The 22,772-nt window shown below is 38.7% G+C and overlaps 1 protein-coding gene across 1 annotated transcript in view; it reads left to right on the top strand.

Moving 5' to 3' along the window:
* SEMA3D (semaphorin 3D) overlaps positions 1–22,772 on the top strand; it is a 164,296-nt gene that overhangs the window by 103,403 nt on the left and 38,121 nt on the right. Inside the window, exons 6-8 of the mRNA XM_044280111.1 lie at positions 2,218–2,311; positions 16,062–16,190; positions 17,091–17,233. Of these exons, the coding sequence (XP_044136046.1) occupies positions 2,218–2,311; positions 16,062–16,190; positions 17,091–17,233 (366 nt within the window). The remainder of the gene's footprint in view (positions 1–2,217; positions 2,312–16,061; positions 16,191–17,090; positions 17,234–22,772) is intronic.

Raw genomic sequence — 22,772 nt, forward strand, 5'->3', positions numbered from 1 at the left:
CACATGATGGGCACCTCAATGACCATAATGGTATCCATCATGCTGCCAGAAAAAATAGTATTACAGCAGTAATTTTTTTCAGTATTTTTGATGGAATCTGACAGGGAGGCTCCTGATTGAACCTCACAAGTAGATGTTATTGCAAATTTGTTGTCACATTTATGCAATATGGGTACTGCATGTTTTTTTATTACAAGTCTAAGAATGAAAATGGTAAAGGGAGTGACATAAACAGGTTGGTATGTCTGCCCTATTAAAGCCATTTAGTACTTTATTACATGGCTTGTGTACAATGTCTATGACCTACAATTAATATGGACATAGGGTATTTTTATGTCTTCTCCACTTGTGATTGTGCCTTTTACCACTGTGGGATTCTTATTCTAACTCCATACATTCAATAACGTTTATGGAGGGAATTTATCATCCCCCAAACCAGTTTTCTGATGTAAAAAAGTAACAAATGCCGTGTTTGGAACTTTTTTATCAACATTGCATCAAAATTTTGTTGCAAGTAGCGTTTTTACGCTACTCTCATCACTTTCCAAAAAGCGGGCATGGTGAGGTAACAAGGCCAGCAGGCTTGGCACATTACTGTTCATTCACACCAGTTTTCTGGCATGAATGAAAATAGAAATATATGGCAGACTGCCGTAGATTTCAGTCTGGCACAAAACCAGTTGGATGATGCAACAAAACTATGGCGAGGCATAAATTAGTTGCATCCTCAGCTGTGCGAGGCAAATCACGAACATCGAAGAAAACAATGATCTTGATAAATGTCCCCCTATTATTTTATATTTTCATAATTTGTGGTGTTTTGGTCCATTTTTTGGGGGGAAGTTAATGTTTATTTGTTGGGTTTGGTTATGTGGTGACAACCAAGGATATAGTTATGTCATGGCAAGTAACAGGTAGAATTTTGTGTTAGGAACCCGTCTAACTAGAGATCGCCTTGACGTGCGGCAGACGGGCTCAAATAATCTTGTACAAAATGATTTGCCAAGCATCTCTAACTTATTAGTATAGCATTTGCAATTATGATGCAATTTTGTACTTTATTTTGTTTGCAGAGAGCTGTTGCATTGCATGTTTTGTTTTACAGTATTGTTCTTAGCCATAGCAACGTGCCCCTGCGCTTTGGGATGTGCTGACTAACCCCCTTTTTTCTTTACATTACGTTATGTATTTGTAATAAAGTTATTTGTCAGCTTGGAATATTTAGCCATATTCACTTAGTATTAGAAGAATTTAGGGGCTCATTTATTAAGACCGGTGTTTTCCACGCTTGTCTTAAGTGTGTGTACTGCTGGAGGAAGCACCATAATTACGTGGAGGTGCAAGCCTCTACATAACTTTGATGCTTCCTCCAGCATGACGAGTGACAGACTTAAATTTATGCCAGCTCTTGATGAATGAGAGGGGCCTGCTGGCCCGCTCTCTTCCCCGCCCACACCACACCCCCTTTTCTCGATATGTCGGGTAGTAGCGTGAGTGGGGAAAAGTCGCAGATTCTGCAAAAAAATGGCATGCGTCAAAATCTGCGAGTTGTATATGCCACAAAATTGGTGTATATCAGTTCATAAATGAGTCCCTTAGTGTTTTTATTATAGACTCTATACTAAAACCTTAGGATCATGTCATTATACGGTATATAGAGTTATAGCATCAATATTCCATTTCAGAAATGACAATAAATGAAAATGTGGATTATTTCCACCTGCTTTGATGTCCTGGTTTTTAATTTGTCGTAGACTACTGTAGTTTCACTGGCATTGCTGGAAGATACAATGTTGACATTAGACCCTATAAACTATAATGGGGACTGATGGAGATCCGGCCACAACACAAAAAATATGCTGTGAATCAGCCGGATAAATACCGCTGCTCGGTTAACATTACAGCTTCCAGCAATGCCGAATACAGAGATACCTGGCAGGCTGTTCCCTGCTGGAACAACCTGCCGGATATAAGAAGTGCTAGTGTGAAACTAGACTTAAATAAAATCTCAAAAGTTATGCACGATCTGCCTCAGACACATTGTGGAACAATACAGTAATGTTCACATGTCCAACATATGTTTGAAATTATATGTGGTAAAATACAAGTAGTTTTCACTTATAGGCACAATTATTTTTAAGTGATTTCTGCAGGGGCCATCATTCATGTAGATTTGTCCTCTTATGATATATTGTATCATTTCTCTTTTGCTTGCAGGAAATAGTATTCAAGCTTGACACACAAAACCTGGAGTCGGGAAGGTTGAAATGCCCCTTTGATCCTCATCCACCTTTTGCTTCTATAATGACAGGTAAGATGGAGGGAGGCCAGGAACCTTGAGACAACTACTTTGTTCAGAAACCTAAAGACAACTGTTTCATTCACATACATGCATAGTTTTCACTAATGACAAGACAAAGTATGTGCCTCTAAGAGAAAGATATGAAAGAGATGATGGATGGTAGTGTCATGAGTAAAATGGATCTTATTCTTTTTCGTAAAGAAAAAAGTTTAAATTGGCTAATCCTGAAGACATTTCGGCTCTGTGTAAATAGCATGCAGGTGTAGAGTGTTCATTCTCTTCCTTACATTTTCTTGGCCTTCTATTATGAATTAAGAAAATACAAGTGAAAAGAAAATGCATTTAACTTTTTTCCTGTATCTGTAAGCAAACTAGCAAAGGAAGCCTGGTGGAAGTGGTGAGATGTGCAATCACATCTTTGTGCATGGAAATATGTTGGTTAAAAAGAAACAAGATAATATAACTGTGTGATTATAGGGGCGTTTTAAAGAGAACTCAATACACACTTTTTTAGCATAAAAAATGGATTTATTTTGCAAAAGTTATCTTGGAATTTGTTTTAACATGTTATCTTCTCCACTTATATCCAAACACATTAGTAGTGTTGAGCAAAGTTATGGAAAATGCGATTTAGCTACTTCTCTTGAATTTTACTAAAAATTAGCTTTGTGACAAACTACTTTGACACGATGCACATTTCTTTGTAAATAGTGGGTGTCATGACAGGGAGGGGTGATTGTGCCACTCTTCATCACTGTACCCCTCAGATGCCACCACGTTCATCGCTGATCGCAGTATCTGATTTTAATATTTAAGTCTGTGATTAAAAAAAGTAAAATAAAATCATAGTTATCTCATCTATTTGATCGCAAATAGACTGCTGCTGCCATCTTGATTAAAGATCTCCTGCAAAATCTTGCGTATCCCGTTATGACAGTCGGCCGGCATGGGGACGTCATACGTCACCACGCAAAGGATTTCACGTGGGATATAGAATTAAGATGGTGGCAGCGGCCTCTTCCTGCTCAAATGGTAAGTATGAATTTGTTTATTTTGTGAACTTCGATTCGCTTAACATTAATTATAAGACTCTTTTTGAACACTACAAAACTCAATATGAGTTTAAAGGGACATACAATATCACTGTATAACCATGTACAGTAGGACAATGGAATACATTAGTCACCTGTTTCCATCAGGCTTCTTATTAGAGATGAGCAAATTTCTTAAAATGTGTTTGATGCCTGATCCTTCTGAATCAACCTTGTGATTCGTTTTGGATGCAAATCGATTCTACCCAATTCAAAGGTACGTTGAATGCCTGGAAAACTCTTTAACATTTCTAATGGCACTTAAAACACTAAAAAATGCACTCAAATTGAAAATCAATTCTGATTCTAAGAAATCGGAAGTTTTTGAAAAATGTGAGTAAAATTTTGATTCTTAAGAATCAATTCACTAGTTTTTACTTCTTATCCTTTGCAACTTTCCTATATTTACTAACCAGGGGCATACTGGAGAGCAAAACAGATAGGCATTACTTTTTTAGAACAGATCTGGGTATATGTGAAAATCACTGACAATGTTATTTGTAGAGAAGTAGTTTGCTTATCATGGTTTTCTCTAGTAAATTTCATTGACATGATTGCGCAGATTTTGCACCCCATTTTCCAACACATGTTACACAACAGAGTGGTAATTTATTAGTCAGCAGAGAACAGAATGGGAAACAATTTTATCATGATATCAAGAAATAAACTTGTTTGCTTAGATAAAATGAGCTTCAAGTTAGCCTTGCATTTTACCATACAGATGTGATGTTTCTTGGAGAGGCCACCCAGTACAAATATTTTATATGAACGATTTGTTTAGCAAAATATTACAAGAAGATCAACTGAAATGGCTTTGCTTGTTCTATATTTACTGTATTTTTCTTGCTTTTGGACATTCTTATTATTTTACACTTTTCCATATTTACACTAGTGAATCAGTTAGATATTTAGGTACTTTTAGCATTTAACACTAGAGAGTAAGATGTAACAAGAGCAGAAGCAAGTGCAACAACTATCAGCAGTTGTGCATACACGTAAAATAGAATGAGAGTATCACATATAATCCTATGGTGGTACTCTACTTTATTGGGGTGCGGTAATTATTTGTTCTATGCTAAGTTTAGTTACCCTTACAGGGGTTGGCCCTCGAAAAAAAATATTCTACTGTATTCAAAACAGCACCTGGATCTGAATACTTTTGTAATTGCATGTAGTTTTTAATTTAGCATAGCCACTGAGTTTTTCAATACAATATATCTGTCTAGCGCCACCTGCTGTTTTTTTTTCTTATTTCTTTGTCCTGCTCACTTTCATCCTTTAACCGTCTCTTGAGGTGTGATAGAGAGAGCATGGACACGCCTCCTGAGCTGTGATAGGGAGATCTGAGACATGCCTCCTGAGCTGTGATCAGGAGAGCATGGACACACCCCCTTAGCTGCAGCAGAAAAGACCCTCCCCTTGAGCTATCAGCTTGATACAAATCTAGCAGAGCAATGAATGGGGAGATCTCTGGATCCATGTGAGGCACAGGGCTGGTTCTGCATTGTTGGAAAGCGATTGTCATGTACTATATGATCATTTTTTACACTGGTCATGGGATAACCTATTTAAAGAGCTTTAACTAAATAGACTTGGTAAACATGTTATCCAGACATGAAAATAATTAGTAAAATACCCAATACATTTAAAAATAAGCAGGTCTAAGCACTGAGTGTCTCTCACTCTGGAGGACTTGTCCTATCCTGCATTGCACAAAAAGCCCATTTATGTGAATGGGCACTTTGTAATGCTTAATTCCCTCAGTGGTGATGCTGCAGGTAAATCTTGATTCCTGATTGCTGGAGGTCCCAATGGAAATGTTGCTTCTGACAAACAGACATACTCTAAAGTGGGTAACCCATTTAACGGAAAAATCATATTGTCACCTGTCAGCCCCAAGGATTATGGGTGCATATCTCCTGCATCCTACTTGGAGTATCTACAGTTTACATAATCAGTAGCAGAACGCATAACTGCAGAGGTATTGGTTAAATACTTTGGCTCATTGGTTAATATTGTTGCTTTGTGTCTGTTCTAATTTAATTCTCCATCTGCATGCAGTTTGTATGTCTCTTGGAGTCTTTACTTAGGTTTCTTCTAGGTACTGTGGTTTCCTCCAACACTTCAAAAGCATACTGATAGGGAAGTTAGAGTGATGACAACATTTGTAAAGCACTGCTAAATATGTGTGATGAGCAAATCGATTTGTTTGCAATGAAAGCAATTTTGATTCTGGTAGAATGGAATTTCTTGGCCAATTCGAACAAACCGGACTGAAACAAATCGTTCATGTCTAATACACAGTTATTTCTCAATTAAATGCAGCAGCTGGAACTCATGAACACCTAACAATGTAAGTCATATGTTAGGCAGCAGGGTGGCTCAGTGGTTAGTCATGTTGGCTGCTAGCCCCAGTGCTTGGTTTGAATATAATCAAGGGAAACATGAACTTTGTATGTCCATCATATGTTAGGATAGATTTCTTCACTCACTCCAAAAACATGAGTTAAATTTGCCCTTATGTATTAGTGTGTTCAAGATTATTGTAGATTAATATAGTAACATAGTAAATAAGGCCGAAAAAAAGACATTGGTCCATCCAGTTAGGCCTGTTATCCTGCAAGTTGATCCAGAGGAAGGCAAAAAAAAAAAAAAAACTGTGAGGTAGAAGCCAATTTTCCCCTTTTTAGGGGAATACAAAATTATTTCCTGACTTCAATCAGGCAATCAGAATAACTCCCTGGATCAACGACCCCTCTCTAGTAGCTATAGCCTGTAATATTATTACACTCCAGAAATACATCCATCACCACCTTCTCAGGCAGAGTTCCATAGTCTCACTGCTCTTACCGTAAAGAATCCACTTCTATGTTTGTGTACAAACCTTCTTTCCTCTAGACGCAGAGGATGTCCCCTCATCACAGTCACAGTCCTCGGGATAAATGGATGATGGGATAGATCTCTGTACTGACCCCTGAAATAGTTATACATAGTTATTAGATCTCCCCTCAGTCGTCTTTTTTCTAAAGTGAATAACCCTTATTTTGATAATCTTTCAGGGTAATGTAGTTGCCCCATTCCAGTTATTACTTTAGTTGCCCTCCTCTGAACCCTCTCCAGCTCTGCTATGTCTGCTTTGTTCACAGGAGCCCAGAACTGTACACAGTACTCCATGTGTGGTCTTACTAGCGATTTGTAAAGTGGTAGGACTATGTTCTCATCACGGGCATCTATGCTCCTTTTGCTGCAACCCATTATCTTATTGTCCTTGGCAGCAGCTGCCTGACACTGGTTTTTGCAGCTTAGTTTGCTGTTTATTAAAATTCCTAGATCCTTTTCCATGTCAGTGTGACCGAGTTTTTTACCATTTAGTATGTACGGGTGACTTGCATTATTCCTTCCCATGTGCATAACCTTACATTTTTCAGTGTTAAACCTCATCTACCACTTATCTGCCCAAGCCTCCAATCTATCCAGATCCCTCTGTAGTAGTATACTGTCCTCATCAGTGTTAATTACTTTACACAGTTTAGTGTCAGCTGCGAAAATTCATACTTTACTATGCAAGCCTTCTACAAGATCATTAATAAATATATTGAAGAGCATAGGGCCCAATACAGACCCCTGAGGTACCCCACTAGTGACAGTGACCCAATCTGAGTGTGTACCGTTAATAACCACCCTCTGTTTTCTATCACTGAGCCAGTTACTTACCCACATACAGGCGTTTTCTCCCAGTCCGAGCATTCTCATTTTATATACTAACCTTCTATGTGGTACAGTGTCAAATGCTTGAGAGAACATACTTGTACAGTGGGGCTAAATGGATTGGCATTATGTAAGCAACACAAATTAAAAATGTTATTAAAGAAATTAAAGCCTGATTAAAAAAAAAAAAAAAAAATATATATATATATATATATATATATATATCAATTTACAAGTCACAAATAAGTATTCATGCGTACACAAGAATAAATATGCATTCTTCTTGCTTATACAAGCATCATAATAACTATATAGGTTTCATGTCCATAACCATTGTACTGCACTTTTCATTCTATCTCTAAACTTGACTGTATTACACAGTTTGCTTTCATTTTTTGATTGATTTTATATACTGTAAGGTAAAATAAGACTCTTGAACTTTTACTGTTCCACTTCCAATGTGAGATATTGCCGACCTTTTGTAACCAACATTATATTATGCAGTAGTCGCTGAGTTAAATACACAACATATAATAAATTTGTAGTAACTTTGCCCCAGCGTAATAGGATTTTTAGTAATTCACTCAGATTTGTAAGATGTATTCTCAAACAGTGTCTGATTTACGGATAACAGATTTAGCTCATTCACGCCAAGAGTTTTATCATGAGCAAATGTACAATGCTGAAATGACATGTTACAATTGAAACAACTGGTATTAGTATAAAGTCAAGAAATTCATATTTTATGTCAACGTAAACTGTAGAAGAACAAGGAAAGCCCAAACATTTCTTAATTCTCAGAAGATCCAATTTCTCCTGCCAAAAATGTACTGGGGAAGCCAAAGGTTGAACCTGTTTTTAATTGGGATGTTCTCCAAACCATTAGAATGGAAGTTTTTAATAGAGACAATATTATATTCTATATGTAGGTTTCTATTTCACTTGGAACGGCTGTAGTGCCATAGATGTTATACAAATTCTATTAAAAATGCAGTTATAAAATGAGGATTTAATCCATCTTTAAGAACAATTTTCCTAATTTAATTTTACAGAAGATTTCTATATCTTTTACACAACACTGCAAGCTTTGCTGTCAGACCTCTCAGCCTGACGGTGTGTATTTTGCACAATTAATCCATTACTATCTATTGTAGAGTAGGAATTCTGCTATATGGTAGATTATAATGATGCAATCACGTGTGTGATATGCCATCATGGGTGAGCAATTGAACAGGAACATGGGGCAGCATCACATCCCTTCTGAGGAACAAGTGATTGTGATTGTGCATAAGGTATGCTGTCAGGCTGAGCTGCCTGGCAGCAAATGTCATCAATGTAAAATTAGGACAGGTGCTGGAGAACTCCTAAGTAAAAATGAGTTCTCGTGCCAGTGGTATACAGATAGAAATATAATGCACCAAATGCATTGATGAAAACCTATACTAACCTATACTATTCGAATACAACTAATATATCAGAGCTCTGTCATGTAAAAAGCTATGCACGTGTGTTAGTTGGATAAGTGTTCAGCCCCAGAATGTAAGCAATAATGGTTTGACTGCAAGCAGGGATCTTGACAATGGTGAAAAAGTGAAGAACTGAAACACACAACATGTTAGGAATTGAATTGTATTATGGTGCAGTGATTATGCTTTATTTAGCCCAATCATCGCACATCTTTAACTTCTCCCTACATTTTTTCTTGGAGACTACTTGAAGAAGTGGGTACAATAACTGTTAAAATAGTGTGTACCACATAGTTATTGTGCGTAATATTTAATTATGTTGCACAATTTGCAAATCTATTACCTCTAACCCTGACCTTTGAGCAACAGTGGACCTGGGGATCCGTAATGTCCGTACACAGGAACATTATACTGTAGTTGAATAATTTGATCACTTTTATTTACAGATGCAGCAGAGCCAAGCTTGATGGTTAACGTGTTAAGTAAACAGTGGCAAAACTAATTGAATTGGCTTTATCAATGGTTTTAATGGGGCTTTTGTCACTAGATAACACTCTGCCATGTGTTATCAGAGGCAATTTTAGCTCAGCTACATCTGTATTTTCCCCCTTTTTTTTAAATCTTAAAATAGATTAGTTGAATATGTAGAATAGATAAATGGATTAGATACACAGATAGATCGATAGATAGATAATAGATAGATAGACACAGATAGATAGATAGATAGATAGATAGACACATAGATAGATAGATAGATAGATAGATAGATAGACACATAGATAGATAGATAGATAGACACATAGACACATAGACAGATAGATAGATAGACACATAGATAGATAGATAGATAGATAGATAGATAGATAGATAGATAGACACATAGACACATAGACAGATAGATAGATAGACACATAGATAGATAGATAGATAGATAGATAGATAGATAGAACATCTGTTTTTGCTCAACCTGCTATTTGTGGTAATGTATTTGTATAGTTGCAATTTACCTTTTCAAAAACTCACATAGGTTGTATGTCTGGTGGGATAACAGACAGCAGACCTGTGTGGTCTAACATCTGGTGACATTCAGTATCTGTCTGACCTCCATGTCCAAAATACACTGAAAGCCTCTTTTGTCGCTGGGATTTGCTTGCTCCTGTTTTTTGGCTTTGAGTAATCAGCATTCAGGTTCCCTAAAAATATACAATGATTAAATTAAAGCTAGACATATTTGATTATAGGAAAGGTCTTTCAAAGTCTAATTGCGCACCAGACTGACCATTTTCCCTCCATATACGAGCTCTTGGTGAGATACATATCAGAAATGGGCAATGTCTTTCAGTTCTTTCTTTGATGTATTTGACATCTAGTTACATAGTTTATAATATATTAAGAAATAATATCTTCCTATAAAATTCTGAGAAGATTTACTAATAGTATCTAGGTGCATGATTACAATAGACACTCTACAAATGTGCTGGATAAGGGTACTTTCACACCTGCGTTTTTCTTTTCCGGCATAGGGCTCTTTCACACCTGCGTTATTGTCTTCCGGCATAGAGTTCCGTCGTCGGGGCTCTATGCCGGAAGAATCCTGATCAGTTTTATCCTAATGCATTCTGAATGGAGTGAAATCCGTTCAGGATGCATCAGGATGTCTTCAGTTCCGGAACGGAACGTTTTTTGGCCTGGAGAAAATACCGCAGCATGCTGCGCTTTTTGCTCCGGCCAAAAATCCTGAAGACTTGCCGCAAGGCTGGATCCGGAATTAATGCCCATTGAAAGGCATTGATCCGGATCCGGCCTTACGCTAAACGTCATTTCGGCGCATTGCCGTATACGACGTTTAGCTTTTTTAGAGTGGTTACCATGGCTGCCGGGACGCTAAAGTCCTGGCAGCCATGGTAAAGTGTAGCGGGGAGCGGGGGAGCAGCATACCTACAGTCCGTGCGGCTCCCGGGGAACTCCAGAGTGACGTCAGGGCGCCCCAAGCGCATGGATCACGTGATCACATGGCACGTCATCCATGCGCATGGGGCGCTCTGACGTCACTCTGGAGCGCCCCGGGAGCCGCGCAGACTGTAAGTATACTGCTCCCCCGCTCCCCGCTCCTACTAAGGCAACCAGGACTTTAATAGCGTCCTGGGTGCCATAGTAACACTGAAAGCATTTTGAAGATGGATCCGTCTTCAAATGCTTTCAGTACACTTGCGTTTTTCCGGATCCAGACAACGCAAGTGTGAAAGAGGCCATAGAGTTCCGTCCTAGGGGCTCTATACCAGAAAAGAACTGATCAGGCATATCCCCATGCATTCTGAATGGAGAGTAATCCGTTCAGGATGCATCAGGAGGTCTTCAGTTCAGTCATTTTGACTGATCAGGCAAAAGATAAAACCGCAGCATGCTACGGTTTTATCTCCGGGGAAAAAAACTGAACACTTGCCTGGATTCCCGGATCCAGCATTTTTTTCCATAAGAATGTATTAGTGCTGGTTCCGGCATTCAAAATACCGGAATGCCGGATCCGTCCTTCTGGTCTGCGCATTATTTTTTACGGATTACACCGGAAAGAGACGGATCTGGCATTTCAATGCATTTTTCTAACTGATCAGGCATTTTTAAGAATGATCAGGATCCTAATCAGTCGTACAAATGCCATCAGTTGGCATAAGTTTTGCCAGATACGGCAGGCAGTTCCTGGTCGATGGAACTGCTTGCCAGATCACTCTGCCGCAAGTGTGAAAGTAGCCTAAGGCTACATGCACACAACAGTATGTGTTTTGCGGTCTGCAAAAAATGGATGACATCCATATGCCATCCGTTTTTTTTTGGGGCCGCATCCTATCGCAAAAAAACAAACAACGTTCGTGTGCATGTAGCCTAATGCTGATGAAAATTCTGCTGCACCTTTCACCTATCTGGTCTAAGTCTTTTATCATCTTTTAGGTGGCTTTGTAACCAGAGGGTATACCTGAATTTTGGAGCAATTTTGGCTGATCCTCTCACCCCACCCCTTTATTGCCTCCACTCCTCCCTTTGACAGCCGAGGCAACAAAAAAAGTGGCACCGGAATTTTTAATTAATTCTTAATAATCTACCCCTAATTACATAAAAAAAAGTCATCAGCTGCACTCTGCCCCCCCCCTTCCCCTACAAAGTGCATACGCATAGTAGAAAAAGATCCATATGAAAATTTTAATGTGCATATTTATTTTTCGTCCAGTTTCTGTTATTTTAAAATGGAAGCAGATGAGGAAAACAGGAATCAGGAAAACTATTGTCCTGAAAGAAGCTTTTATCTCTTAGCGTGTGTATTGAGAATTGATGAAAGATGCAGACATCCCGTGTTTGTGGTGATCACAGCATACAGTGTAATCTCCATGTACACCATTTCACCATGCATGTGTGAAAGACTAAACCATTTATGTTATACTATATGCAGAACTGACAGAGATGAAAGGAGCTGCAGACAACACTGTCTGCACAAGGATCTTCCCTGAGCAGATACATATGTATCATCATGTCGACAAAGGCTTGTCAGTGACAGAGCTGTGGCCATCCTCTCTCTGAAATGGTGCTAACAAAAACACAGTCAATTATTCATTGTGACATTCACTTTTCATAGGCTGACAATTGATACCTTAAAGCCAAACTACATTGTGTAATGGATAGAACTAAGTGATAAACAGAGGTGAAGTTTACATAGGAAGGAAACGTGTTTGCCTACGGCATTAACGTGGACAAAGACAATTTACTTTAGACAACAGTTTAATGAGCAAAAATATTTGGTAATAGGGAAAAACAATAAAGCTGTAATGAATTGTCCCATTCATGGTTATTTTATGTTGGAGTTTCTTGCCCACAGCTCTTCAAGATTCAACATTAAAGGGATTATCAGGTTTACCAAATATATTTTCACATAACCTATTAGGAATTCAGTGGAGATCAGTTATAAAGAATATCTCTCACATTAGAGGACCTGCATCACACAGACATCCCATTGATTTGAATAGTAACACTGTCATTTTTTATTTTCCCTTGTGGTTGTTGCCCTAGGGAAATTGAACACCTACTTCTAGGATTTCCCACAGATCACAAATTATCAGTGTGCACCCCAACAGGATGGAAGAATGCTGCTAAAGGCTCTTGCACATGACTGTATGCCCTCTGAGACATATAGTCCTTGAGCAGGCCATGTGTCCCGCTGCGGCATTGATCGTGCGCACGGGAGCACACAGCATCATAGATTACAATGATGCTGTGCACGTCAGGCCACCTGCGGTGCTATTGTCCTGCACTCATAAGATAATATGAGTGTGGGACAATACTCCCGCAGGCGGCCTGACATGCACAGTATCACAGTAACCTATGATGCTGTGTGCTCCCGTTTGCACGATCAATGCCGTTTCGAGACAGGTGGCCCCCTCACAGACCGTATGTCTCGGAGGGCATATGGTCATGTGCAAGGGCCCTAACAAGTAGGGATTATGCAAAGTGCAGAACCCTTTTCAAAAAGACTCATGCACACTGCCATTGTTCGGCCATTCTGTGCACTGGGGACCACAGTTTGCAGTCCCCAATGCACGGGGAACATCCGTGCGGATTCAGGAGACTGATCCATACCTATTCAACTTGAATGAGTCCGTGATCTGTCCGCACCGCAAAAAAATAGAACATGGAGGCATGGAGAAAAACACCACTGAAGCACTCCGTAGTGCTTCTGTTGGGTTCCGTGCCCCCATTCCACCCCGCATCTTCCGGATTGTGCACCCATTCAAGTGAGAACACGGCCAGTGCTTGCATATTGCGGACATACTGTTTGCGGGCTGTGATACGAACAAGTAACGGACGTGTGCATTAAGCCTTACTGTGCTAGATATAACTCAATATATTTTTTTTCTTGCATTTTCCATTGATTAATTTATTCTAGGGCAAAAGTTTCTGAAATACATTGTGTAGTTAATATTCCAGGACTAAATCTAGATATTATATTATTAAATTATGAGCTATATTAATCATGAGCATTTTATGCGTTGCTGTAATTATTTTCAGATAAGTATCTCTTTGCTGGGACAGTTTCAGATTTCCTTGGCAAGGGCCCTAACAAATAGGGATTATGCAAAGTGCAGAACCCTTTTCAAAGAGACTAATGCACACTGCCATTGCTCGGCCATTTTGTATAGAGATGGCCTTGCGGTTCGCCCGACAGTCGTTTCGCAGCGAACTTTGCTCGTTCTCGGTTCGACGAACGGGCGAACATATGGTGATGTCCGCCGGTGCCATATTCTTTTACATTGTGAAGAACTTTGACCCATGACACATCCATCAGGTGGTACAGGACAGCCAATTGAGACGTTTCAGCACATGGACATACCCCCTACCTTATAAATAAACCTGATCTGGCTGCCATTTTACATTCAGTCTTTTGCTAGTATAGGGAGAGGTTGCTGTGTGGAGCAGGGACAGACTTGTGGAGCAGGGACAGACTGTTAGGGACACCAAACGCTAGCTAATAGGGCCACAAAAGTCCTTTTAAGGACTGGTATAGGTGTGCTATCGATAGGTGTGACTTACTGAGGGGTGTAATATACTTAAAATATACTTTGTAACATAGAAAGTATATTATAGGGCATTTGTATTGTGCAGCAGTTGTCTGCGGTTTTGCTGCGTTACCTGAGGTCACAGAACAGAATGACAAAAGCTATTGGAACAAATAATTTCTACTGGTGTGAAATACCAGTTGCCCCCCCAAAAATCTGATTGAAGCAGGGGTGTGATATACCTATAGTACACTTTCTATATAGTGTATTTGGGTAGTGCAGCATTTGTTTGCAGTTTAGCTGCATTACCGCAGCTACACGGAGTGACAAACGCCATTGGAAAAAATAATTTCAACTTATGTGATATACCACTTGCCCCCAAAAAAACTGATTGAAGCAGGGGAGTTATATACCAATTATATACTTTCTATATAGTGCATTTAGGTAGTGCAGTATTTGTTTGCGGTTTAGCTGCGTTACCTCAGAAACAGATAGTGACAAACACTATTGGAACAAATAATTTCTACTGATGTGAAATACCAGTTGCCCCCCCCCAAAAATCTGATTGAAGCAGGGGTGTGATATACCAGTATTATACTTTCTATATAGTGGATTTGGGTAGTGCATCATTTGTTTGCGGTTTTGCTGCTGTAAAATTGATATCCAATCACCGTGTAATCTACCTTCAGCCACATACTTACTTGTTCTTTTCTGTATGGTGAATGCCTAATAGGAGGAATTCAACACCAGTGACGACCATCTGTTATTGAATTTCAACTATTATCATTAGGGTTTTTTTCAAGAGGGGGGATTTCGTTAGCCATGTTTTTAATCCAATTTTATATTTTTAGTTCTTTAAAACATATGTATTTGACCTGTATTTGTACTGGCCTGCAGTAAAATTGATATCCATTGACCGTGTAATATACCTCTGGCCACATAATCACTTGATCTTTTCTGTCCGGTGAATGCCTAATGTGTGCGGCCTGTAGTCCAGTGGCCTACAGTAAAATTTTTATCCATTGACCGAATAAGTACCTCGAGCCACATAATCAGAATTTCTTTTATGTCAGGTGAATGCCTAATTTTTAAGGCCCGTACTCCTGTGGCCTAAAATCCAAATTTTCTAATGTGCTCCAACAGGGCACATTTCAGAGAATTTCCCTTTAAGACGCATAAAAATGTCCCCTGATTAAGATGCATATTTTTTTGTTGGAAATTTTGTCATTGATCCCCTTCTAGTATGTCATTGTCCATGTTGTTGGACTGTTTTTGCACTTCTACTAAGTATTTGGTTGCTGCAAATGTGAGATGAAGGTTTTTAAGGTTTACCTGCCATTACAGTGAATGGGGCCCGCTGCAAACTCGCTGTTCGCAAGCATTTGATCGCATTCGCGCGATCACGTTCGCAAACTGTCCCGGCTGATGTTCGTCCATCACTAATTCTGTGCATTGGGGACCACAGTTTTCAGTCCCAAATGCACGGGGAACATCCGTGTGGATTCTGCAGACTGATCCATACCCATTCAACTTGAATGAGTCAATGATTAGTCCGCACCGCAAAAAAAAATTGAACTTGGCAGCATGATGAAATACTCTATGGAAGCACTCCATAGTGCTTTTGTTGGGTTCCATTCCTCCATTCCACACTGCGCCTTCCGGATTGTGCACCCATTAAAGTGAGCGCGCGGCCAGTGCCTGCATATTGCGTTGTTTGTGGGCTACCATACGGGCACGGCCACATGACGGATCTGTGCATTAAGCCTTACTGTGCTAGAAATAACTCAATATATATTTTTTTTATGCATTTTCCATTGATTAATATATTCTAGGGCAAAAGTTTCTGAAATACATTGTGTAGTTAATATTCCAGGACTAAATCTAGATATTATATTATTAAATTATGAGCTATATTAATCATGAGCATTTTATGCGTTGCTGTAATTATTTTCAGATAAGTATCTCTTTGCTGGGACGTCTTCAGATTTCCTTGGCAAGGAAACAACATTTACTCGTTCGCTTGGCCCTCCCAATGAACATCATTTCATCAGAACAGATATCTCTGATCATTACTGGCTTAATGGTAAGAGAATTTAATATTCAGAAAGAGTATTAAATCATTAATTTCTATTTTCTGTTCTTACAGTATATTATGACTTAAAGGGGTTTTTCCATCTTGCCAAAATCCATTCCCTGTTTTTGGAACTCCCATAGAGCTGAATGGAGAAGTAGCCACCACTTCATTCACAGTGACCACAGGACGGGGGTCAGGAGAACTTTTTTCTAGAGATTGGTCTCAGAGCTAGAAGCCACATCTATCAGATATGTATGGCATACCCTGTAGGTTAGGCCTGAATGACCTGTCTAGGAAGAGAGAATGATAGCTTAGAATTGGACCAAAATGATTGAGCCCACTCTGACACCAGACAAATTTTAAACTGAAGTGGCCAACTCAGCATTCTGCTAAGGATGCATGGTTGCTTCATTATAGTCAATGGTTTACCATATGGCTCCAAGAGAAAACCAAGTGGAGCTGATGGGAGGTGAAATATGACAGTTTCCCAGTGCCACATACACTTCATTCCAGCATTAGACTGGGTTCACATGGTTAGACCCCTGAAATCATGCATTGATGACACATCCCAATGAGATCACTCATTTAATCTGTCAGATCTTGATTGACTTTACCCTACCATTCTCAGGTTGACTCATCTACAATTTAATAAACGTAATGCATGGTCAGATTCCTTGAAATATGGTATTATTTTGTATTAATGTTTAACATGGATGACAATTGTAATACACTACATGCAAGTGAAGAAATACACATTAGCAGAGTATGAGAAGAAATAAAAGGAAGATACCGCTGTACTATTTTATTTCATTCTAAATAAAGCTTTCTTTTTTTTTTTTAAGTAAAGTAGAAAAGAAGCAAAACAATATAATTTCACTTTCATCTGATTTCTATTTACTTTAATTATAGGTGCAAAATTTTTTGGTGCTTATTCCATACCAGACACATATAATCCAGATGATGACAAGATTTACTTTTTCTTCCGGGAAGCATCCCCAGAAGGCAGCGCCTCTGAGAAAACAATATTCTCTCGTGTTGGGAGAGTCTGTAAGGTGAGAATGATTAAATTAGGACAGATTTATGTTATGCCATAAAACATAAAATACCTCCAACCGGTCTTGCTTTGTAAAATTTATCATGCTTAAACATGTGAAGTAATCTCTGGCTTTAACAATTTGTCTAATTTATTTGTATGTAGTTAAAATGACAATGAAATGTGGCCAAATCCTGACTGTAAGAACGCAAAATGTATAAATCTATTTACTGATAGTAAAAAAATATGGTTTTAATACTTTTACAACATACTCAAATGCATTGTATTGGCTATTATGTTAATGGGTTTATATGTACAGATGTCACATTAAAGTGATAAAATGCCTGCACACCACCACCCCTGAAGTGTCTGTTTATAGATATAACGCATGGCTATGTAGCCAAGAACTGGATAAATCACTAAATTTGTTACTACACACTCAGAGTAATCAGGTGATGAATCTAAACTGACATTCCCATGATGGTTTCCCACCTTATCTAGTTTTATTCAGCTCATCCACAATACATTATATATTTTATTTCAAACATCACGTCAATTTTATAACTAAGTACAACCTAAATCTAAAGTGGGATAGTTTGGTAACCACATAAATATATAACATGGAAGAACTGTAAAATAAGTCTAGCTTACCTATACCCTTATAAAATGCACAGAATCTGATAAAAGCATGTACCGTACAATGTTATTCAGTCTTAACTAAAGTCTATAAGAACAACAGCATCACTGTATATCAACACATACCAAGTGGTGGTGCCATTACCAAATCAAGTGTTATCTTTCTACAAACTTGAATTTCTACTCAGTAAGTCCACAAAGGCTCAGTGCCTTGAAGCCTTTAGCAGTTGTCTCCTTCTGGTTATGAGGCAGACTTTTTTATTCAGTATGTTCTCAAAAAATATAAAAATCCAACCATTGCCATATTTTCTATATGTACATGACTTACCCTGCCGACCCCTAGTGCATGCATCGTTTTTTGCCCGGCTGAAACCCGGCACTCATGGGCTGTAGTGGTTCATGGATATGGTGAACTCCAGCAGGCTGTTCCTCTGCCGGAATAGCCGGCTGGATCCCTTAACCACATATGTTAAAGTTGGTTTTTGCCATAATAGGATGAATGATTAGCAATTAATGGTCTCCAGATACTCACATTAAAGCAAGAATGGTCGAAAAAGGAAACCATCACTTTGTTCTCCTTCTGTTGGTTAGCGGCATAAACCAACACCAGACTTAGGGTACTTTCACACTAGCTTTATTCTTTTCCAGTATTGAAATCCGGCAAAGGGTCTCAATACAGGAAAAAAAAAATCTGTTTTGTCCTAATGCATTTTGAATGGAAAGAAATCCATTCATTATGCATCAGGATGTCTTCCGTTCCGTCCCTTGTACGACATGCTGCGGTATATTTTCTGGCCAAAACCCCGGAACAATACCGCGCTTGTCGGTTCCGGCATTAATTTCCATAGAGATGTATTAATGCCGATCTGGTACCAAGTGTTCCAGAAAATGCCGCATTGCCAGATCCAGTTTCCAGGTCTGCGCATTCACCGGGACATAGGAGGAGCTATTTTCCCTTTTGATCTTTGAAAAGAATGAAATACCAGATCTGTTATTCCGGATGATACCGCATGGGATGGATCCGGAGATTTCATTTTAAAAGGGAATGTTTGATTTGGAAAAAAAACACATTTTTCCAAACTCTGTTACTGATTAATAGAAGTGCCCATTCAAGCCTGTCAGCTATTAGCAGAGCAAAGAGTGGCTAAAAAGAGTTTGTATCAATCTGGAGAAGCTAGCCTTCCATTTATTACATGGAAAGACAATTGATAGGGTAAAGCTCCATCTCCTCTCCCTTCCCCTGTGGAGAAGAATTGCACACTTGCTGGTGGGTTTCGCTACAGATTACAACTAACTGCTTGGGATTCCAGCTGTCTGACATCTTGTGATAATCGGATTCTCTAGGGTCCATAAAAGGGAAACCGTTTTTTTTGTCCAAAGGCAATGGACCTCCTCTTTATGCACTTACTTCTTTCTTAATAAACACTCTTGGAGATGTAGTTTTTTGAGTAGTTGCAAAATACTATCAGGGCTACCTCAGTGTTTGTGTTATTCTAGATAGAAAAGAGAATCTGAGAAGTCATTCAGTCGTTTCCATTAGAAAACTTATAAAAACTTTTATTCTTTTAGAAGCCTACTTTGATAATTTCATTGGAGTTACATTTAACTCTGAATAAAAGTCAATAACCCAATGTGGTAGCATCTAGCACACTATGCAATGATTTGGAAATGATTCATTATAAACTGTAATGAGGAAGCGTCAGGATGCAGTTGCTGAAACATCTCCATCTTCAGGAATTACCCTAGTATTATAGTACAGCAGTGCCTGTACCAGAAAGTACTGGCCTGATTTCCATCCTTTTAATCCTTTCCCTAAGGGGACAGCTGTTGCATAAGACAGTCTGCTTCCTATTTGGTTTAAGGCCTAGAAAATTATAGAAATCTTAGAATAATTTGCCTAGGGACAAACATCTGTTGCTTTACCTACTGAAACACTGTATTCCTGATAACAGACAATCTTCATACATGTCTCCAGTACAGCATAAAAATATGTAAGTCTTCATATTGAGTTAGTGCTAGAAAGAATTATAGTGGGATATGAAATGCTATTAATCTAGATCTAGTTAGAATCCAGCACACTGTCATATAGTTTTGTGTTTTTAGTTTGCTTCTCTGTTGGAAGTGAATATGTTTAAATGAATGGCTATGTGACGAACTCAAACATATTGAAATAATAAATGCTGCCTAAGCAAAATTAGGCATCGTGAGTGTATTGTTATAAAAATTATGTCTGTGTCTTTCCGCAAAAATAAAGCTTAGAATAAGCTTAGACTTTCTGACAACTTTAGTTTATAGGCGTTTCACAGAAAATAAACACACATTTACCAATATAAAGATATTAATGGGATCAAACCAATTAGAACCAGCAGAGGTCCAAACAGTTCACTTACGGGCTGTGCATCTTGATGTCAAGTCACGGCACTGGTGCACTGTGATTGTGCTCACTATTGTCAAGACATTTCATTGGAAAAATATAGAATATTAGAGAAATTTAAAAGTAATATTTTAGTATTTTGTATCTGTTGATGAGTCCAAAATACACACGTTATATAAATCTTTCCATTATACCTCTTCTCTGTAGGTTTCACTCCTGGTTTTGCATCACAAACATTGATGGAATATACTAATCCAGGCATCTTCAAACTGCGGCCCTCCAGCTGTTGTAAAACTACAACTCCCACAATGCCCTGCTGTAGGCTGATACCTGTAGGCTGTTCGGGCATGCTGGGAGTTGTAGCTTTGGAACAGCTGGAGGGCCGCAGTTTGAGGATGCCTGTACTATTCAAATGCTGATTGTGTGAAAGTGGTCTTAGGATGGTTTTACAAACAGCATTTTGTTGACAAACAGCATGTTTTCCATGGCGTTTTTCATGGCATTCTTGGTGTGCAGTTTAAAAAAATTCAACTCTATAGTGAAATACAAAATACACTTCATACTTAGCGTTTGCAGAATTTTTGTATAGTTTTTGGATCAGTAACATTTTTAAAAAAATGTAATGTGCTCTGAGTATGGTGTTTTTTTCTGGCATTTTTTCCCATAGGCTTCTCAATATGACTTGAAAAAATGATAGAAACCAATCAAGTTACAAATGGACCAAAAGCAAAGAAAAAAAATACCACCCGAAATTGTTGTAAGAAATGCTGTGAAAAAAATCATGATATTTTATAAGTATTTCACAAGGAAAAGAAAGTGTATGAAGCCCTTATTGAGGGCCTTTGTCTTAGATAAATATCCACAAATACTTGCAGTAGTCCCCCATAGTTCCTATAGGGTAGTGGTGGTTTCACACATATTTTTTTTGTCTTTTACCATTTTTTTCAATAAGATGTTTTTTACTATTATTAGGTTGTTGTTGTTTTTTTTGTCTTTTTGTACTTTGTTACCAAAATGCAGCCGCAGCTCTGATATTTTTATAGGCATTTTACATCTCTTATTGTAAGGGAAAAAGACAGAAATTAAAAATGCAGTTTACACAGCTATTTAGTCACAAAAACTGCTGCAAAAAATGCAGGAGCCCTAAAAAAATATCAGTATATTCTGGAATTTTACATGTAAAATCGGACCCGATCGGACCGGAAAATGCTCTTTCTCTGCGCAAGTCGGTCCTAGGCGGAGGAATCTTCTGGCAGCAATCACTCCTTTGACAATTTTGACCGACTTGCGCAGAGAAGAAAGTATTGTACAGGTCCGATCGGGGTGCCCAGGGAGCCGGCGCATGCGCAATGGACAAGTTGAAGCCGGTGCCAGTAGTCCGCATGGGTGCAGACTACAGCAGTCTACTGCGCCTGTGTGAGACTATGGAGCAGAGATTACATGACGTCAGTATAGTGCAGTGAATAAATTAAGTAGTAGGCGGTGCTGGGCTCCGATTCGATGGGTGCGGCTGGGCTCCAGGAGATCGTGAGACAACCCCTTGGGCTCCTGACAGAGGTGATTTACATATGAATAAGATCTCTTTTTATAAGAATATAAGGCACACAGAGCATAAACAGAGGGATCATTGTAAACACTGCATGAAGACTAATGGACACATATAAATATCTACATATCGTTAATCCTGGTGACAGAATCCCTTTAACTCTGGCTGCTTGAGCTACACTCCTCAGTGAGTCACAGGGGGTAGGTCCAGCCTACATATTTAAAGTATTACAAGTGGAAAAAAAATGCTATCAAAAATACTACCACTATGCTGCAAATGTGCAAAAAAACTGAATTTGACTTTTAAAGTGGTTGTCTAACTTCAGCAAATGGCATTTATCATGTGGGGAAAGTTAATACAAGACACTTACTAATGTATTGTGATTGTCCACATTGTCTACTTTGCTGGTTAGATACATTTTTCCATCACATTATACACTGCTCATATCCAGAGGTTACAGACATTGCTGCAGTGCAAATACATGCCTGTTTGTGCTCCAATGGTCCCGGCCACCAGAGAGGTCAGTGCATTTTCCTTTAGTGTGCAAGCATGATCACCACTTGCTGAGTGGTCGTCACCCTGGAAAGTGTATAATGTGATTAAAAAAAAATGAATCAAGCCAGTTAAGGAGGCAATACGGACAATCACAATACATTAGTAAGTGACTTGTATTAGCTTTCTCTACATAATAAATGCCATTTGCTGAAGTGAAACAGCCCCTTTGATTGCAAAAACAAAGAAAATTTGGATAGATTGTCATTAGATCTCTTAAAATGTGATTGGGGTCCGAATCAATCATCTGATTTGGGTCAAATTTATTGTGCCTTAATTGCCTGGAAAACTCTCTGATTCTCCCAAACTGAATCACAAAATATTAGATTTTTTTCAAACCCTAAACATTCAGCTTGAACACATTTGCTCTCTGTGCATGTCAGTAATATAATGATGCATTGTACCAACGTACAGTACACATTTTGCAACTAATTGAAAACATCTACGGAT

Source organism: Bufo gargarizans, chromosome 2 (assembly GCF_014858855.1).
Source record: "Bufo gargarizans isolate SCDJY-AF-19 chromosome 2, ASM1485885v1, whole genome shotgun sequence".
In the NCBI taxonomy this organism is placed as follows: domain Eukaryota; kingdom Metazoa; phylum Chordata; class Amphibia; order Anura; family Bufonidae; genus Bufo; species Bufo gargarizans.